The sequence below is a fragment of the Quercus suber genome, unplaced genomic scaffold, assembly GCF_002906115.3.
Source record: "Quercus suber isolate HL8 unplaced genomic scaffold, Cork oak 2.0 scaffold_1147, whole genome shotgun sequence".
NCBI lineage: Eukaryota > Viridiplantae > Streptophyta > Magnoliopsida > Fagales > Fagaceae > Quercus > Quercus suber.
This window is the reverse complement of record NW_027070547.1, coordinates 15,243-19,368: the sequence shown is the minus strand read 5'-3', so window position 1 is coordinate 19,368 and position 4,126 is coordinate 15,243. Positions and strand designations below refer to the sequence as shown.

The 4,126-nt window shown below is 34.1% G+C and overlaps 1 protein-coding gene across 1 annotated transcript in view; it reads left to right on the top strand.

Annotated features, from left to right (window-relative positions):
- The window catches only part of LOC112027807 (cytochrome P450 76T24), an 8,455-nt gene extending 4,916 nt beyond the window's left edge, over positions 1–3,539 (top strand). Inside the window, 2 exon segments of the mRNA XM_065769412.1 lie at positions 2,773–3,270; positions 3,272–3,539. Coding sequence (XP_065625484.1) covers positions 2,773–3,270; positions 3,272–3,382 — 609 coding nt within the window. The 3' untranslated portion in view covers positions 3,383–3,539.
- Positions 3,540–4,126: the final 587 nt, after the last annotated feature.

The window sequence follows — 4,126 nt, the reverse complement described above, 5'->3', positions numbered from 1 at the left end:
TCTATACGTCCGCTTTTGATAATAACTTTTTATCATCAGATTAAGATACCAATTAGTTTATGGGTTTAAAATTTTGGCTTTTGGCACTAAAAAAAAAAAGCTATTTTATCTATTTTAACTCACCATTTCACAACTCCCCTACATCAATGCTTTTATTTTTCATAACAAAATTAAACACTATTCATTTATTTATTATTTCTCTCTCTTCTTTTCTGCTCTCTCTTCTCCCTCTCTTCAACCCACAACCACTAAACCCATGACCCAAAATCAATCACCACCACCACAACCCAAATCAACCACCATCACCACAGCACAGCCACCAAACCACAACCCACCACCATAGCACCATCAACCACCAAACCTGACCCACTACCACAACACCACCTTAACCCACGATCCACCACCATAGCACCACCTTAGAGAGGCAAAGCTAAAAGGCTGCTTTTTGTTGGGGTTGGGGGGGGGGGGGGGGGGTTGTTTTCCCACCCTGTTCTAGTGGATACCCATGGGTATCCATCCCACCACGCATAGATTTTTTATATATTTAATTTATTATAATTTTATTTAGAATGCAGTAATTTTTTTTTTTTTTTTTGAGTAAATTTGAATGCAGTAAATTAAATCTTCATAAAACATTAAAAAAAAAAGTTCTAACTTCACAATACATTTTCAAAGCATAAAAATACAACAATTCAAAAAATAAGAAATATAAAAACAATTCAAACATAGCAAAAAAAAACAATATAAACAATATAAACAATGTAAATATTAAAACATAAAAGTATAATTCAATGATACAATATATGAAAACATCATAAATTTAAAGTTAAAAGACTAAAACACATATGTATTTCTTATAAAAAACCTAAAAAGAAAAAAATTTAATTGTTAAAATATAAACAAAGAGGGTGTGAGGGAAAATATTAACCCTCATCCGTGCCCCATTTGTTATGTGGGCCAAGTAAAACCCAACCATTAAGGGATGTGAGGCGAGAACCTGCAGGTGCGGGTTTAAATGGTCATCCACTTATCCTAGCTTTTCATAAATTCTACTTACAGTGCTACTAAATTTGAAAATTATCTTAAATTTGCAAATACACCCACTGGCACCCCTGGCTTATGAGGGGAAAAAAAAATAGTACTGGTTTAGAATCTTCTCAGGAAATTAATTTAGGCCTCCATCGAATTTTAAAATTGGTTTTAAAAAAATAACCTAAAGAAAAATTATATAGGAAACCAAAAAAAAAAAAAAAAAAAAAAAAAAAAAGGAATCGAGCCCATTCATTGACCCATAACTGGTCATGCCTCCAAATAGATACAAACAACAAAATAACTTTAACTATACCCAAATTAGCAGCACTATCAAACAAAACCTTTGTAAATAAGGACTCCTATAAATTCAAAAAAAAAAAATTATAAATCTACAGTTTAGTAAAAAACCCAAATCTGAATAGTAATAAAACCCAACTTTAGTTGCCACCGGAGCCATAGCCAGACTTCACTCCAGCCCTACTCTAGACCTGTGCCGGAATCCTGCAGACCTATTTATCAGTCTACTGTATGCATTGGTATCACTCTCTGTGTTTATGTTTGAGATATAATAACTGAGACTAAACTTTGTTGGTGATGCTGGGTAATAATTAATCATTCCACAAATATAAGTTCTTGTGGAGACTAAACTTTGTTGGTGTTATAGGATAATAAATAATCACCCCGCAAGTACAGATTTCAGCAAATTTTTCTTTAAAATTGGGTCACACACTCTCTGTGTTTATGTTTGAGATATAATAACTGAGACTAAACTTTGTTGGTGATGCTGGGTAATAATTAATCATTCCACAAATATAAGTTCTTGTGGAGACTAAACTTTGTTGGTGTTATAGGATAATAAATAATCACCCCGCAAGTACAGATTTCAGCAAATTTTTCTTTAAAATTGGGTCACACGGTACTATTTACACATTTAAAAATTATTTTGTTACAGTGTTTTTTATTTTCAGCAATAAGCAGTATCCAAACAGAACTAAACAAAAAAAAGATTTCAATCTCGTATAAAAAAAATAGAGTCTATATCAATAGACTTTTGACAGTTTAGTAGATATTTTTTGTGGTTTACAGGTTGAACATGTAGTATTATTTTATTATTTTATATTTAGGTTCCGTAATAGATTCATTAAGTCTAATGCTACAAACTTTTCTACAATTTTGCCACAACTTTATTACATGGCGTGTTGTAAGTGGTGGAAATAAAATTGTAGATCCATGTGGGTCCATAATTTCACCATTCACAAGTAACCACATAACAAAGTTGTGGAAAAGTTTGTGGCACTAGACTTACTCTACGGTGCGACCTACCTATTTTGTGGACAAAACCGTGTAAATGTATGTGGTCTACAACTACAACTTCTTCTTTTTTCTTGTTTTTTTCAGTAATACACTTCTAATGTTTTACTACATTTTATATTATATTTAGTTTTGATAACAGTGCATTGTTATTTGTTTTTTTTTTTTTTTTTGATAAATATTGGTATACTTATATATGTTTGTTTATATTATGTGTAATTATTATAATGAAGCATTAAGATAACTACAGATTCACTTCCTTAGGATCTTCGTTACTTTGTGGGTGTTAACCTTTAGCACCAGTAGTAATGTAAGGGACTGGGCTAACAATTACCAACATGATTTGTTGTGATACACTATTTTTTTATTATTCACCGATTATAATAGGCCATAAATTTAGGCAATCAGTTTTCATCTCCTTTATTGTAGGACTTATTTCTTGCAGGTATCGACACAACATCAAGCACAGTAGAATGGGCAATGGCAGTGTTATTACGCAACCCGATAAAAATGGCAAAAGCCCGAGATGAGCTTGAAGAAGTCCTAGCCAAGGGTGGGCATGTTCAAGAATCAGACATCTCAAAGTTCCATTATCTTCAAGCTATAGTGAAAGAAACTTTTCGATTGCACCCTCCAGTGCCTTTTCTAATTCCCCATAAGGCTGAAACAAACATAGAAATATGTGGCTTCATCGTGCCCAAAAATGCACAAATACTAATAAATGTGTGGGCAATGGGACGAGACTCAAGCATATAGCAAAACCCCAATTTATTTATGCCCAAAAGGTTTTTAGAGCAAGACATTGACTTTAAAGGCAGAGATTTTGAGCTAATTCCCTTTGGCGCTGGAAGAAGAATATGTCCTGGATTGCCATTAGCTAACAAAATGGTGCACTTGATGTTAGCTTCTCTTGTTTACTACTATGCTTTGGAAGCTCCCAGATGAGATGAGGCCAGAACACATGGACATGGGTGAGACATTTGGGCTAACCTTACAAAGGGAAGTGCCCCCTCGAGCTATTCCCACCAAATCCTTGTAACTTTCATGGTTTGTTCTTAGCCCAATATTGATGTGACTCTATTTGTGTTTAAAATAAAATGTCTTCAATATTAGGATTTTCCATAAGCATAATAGAGGAAGACAATTATATATCATACATCATCATTTTGTAGTTCTACGAGTTCTAGTTCCCACAATTAGTAAAGTACTTTATTGTCAAATAAGGTTCGAATTCCACCTACAACTCAGAAAATTATTAGGTACTCTCAGAGTATTATAAATGCGTACTCCCCCCTCTCACATGAATAGTGGGTCTCACCATGAATTTAATTAGTAGGACCCACCATTCATGTGAGAGAAGGGAGTACGCATTTATAGTACTCCGGGAGTTCACAATAATTTCCCCTATAGCCCAGTGATCTTTCTTTCAAAATAGAGATAATCATTTGGCATTTATCTTGGCCTTTGTATTCAAGGCAAGGGGCGGAGGTATTTTTCTATCCATTATTAGATGAGAGGATCAGTCATAAAAGGAGAGAGAGAGAGAGAGAGAGAGAGAGAGAGAGAGAGAGAGAGAGAGAGAGAGAGAGAGAGAGAGAGAGAGAGAGAGAGAGAGAGAGAGAGAGAGAGAGAGAGAGAGAGNTGAGATATAATAACTGAGACTAAACTTTGTTGGTGATGCTGGGTAATAATTAATCATTCCACAAATATAAGTTCTTGTGGAGACTAAACTTTGTTGGTGTTATAGGATAATAAATAATCACCCCGCAAGTACAGATTTCAG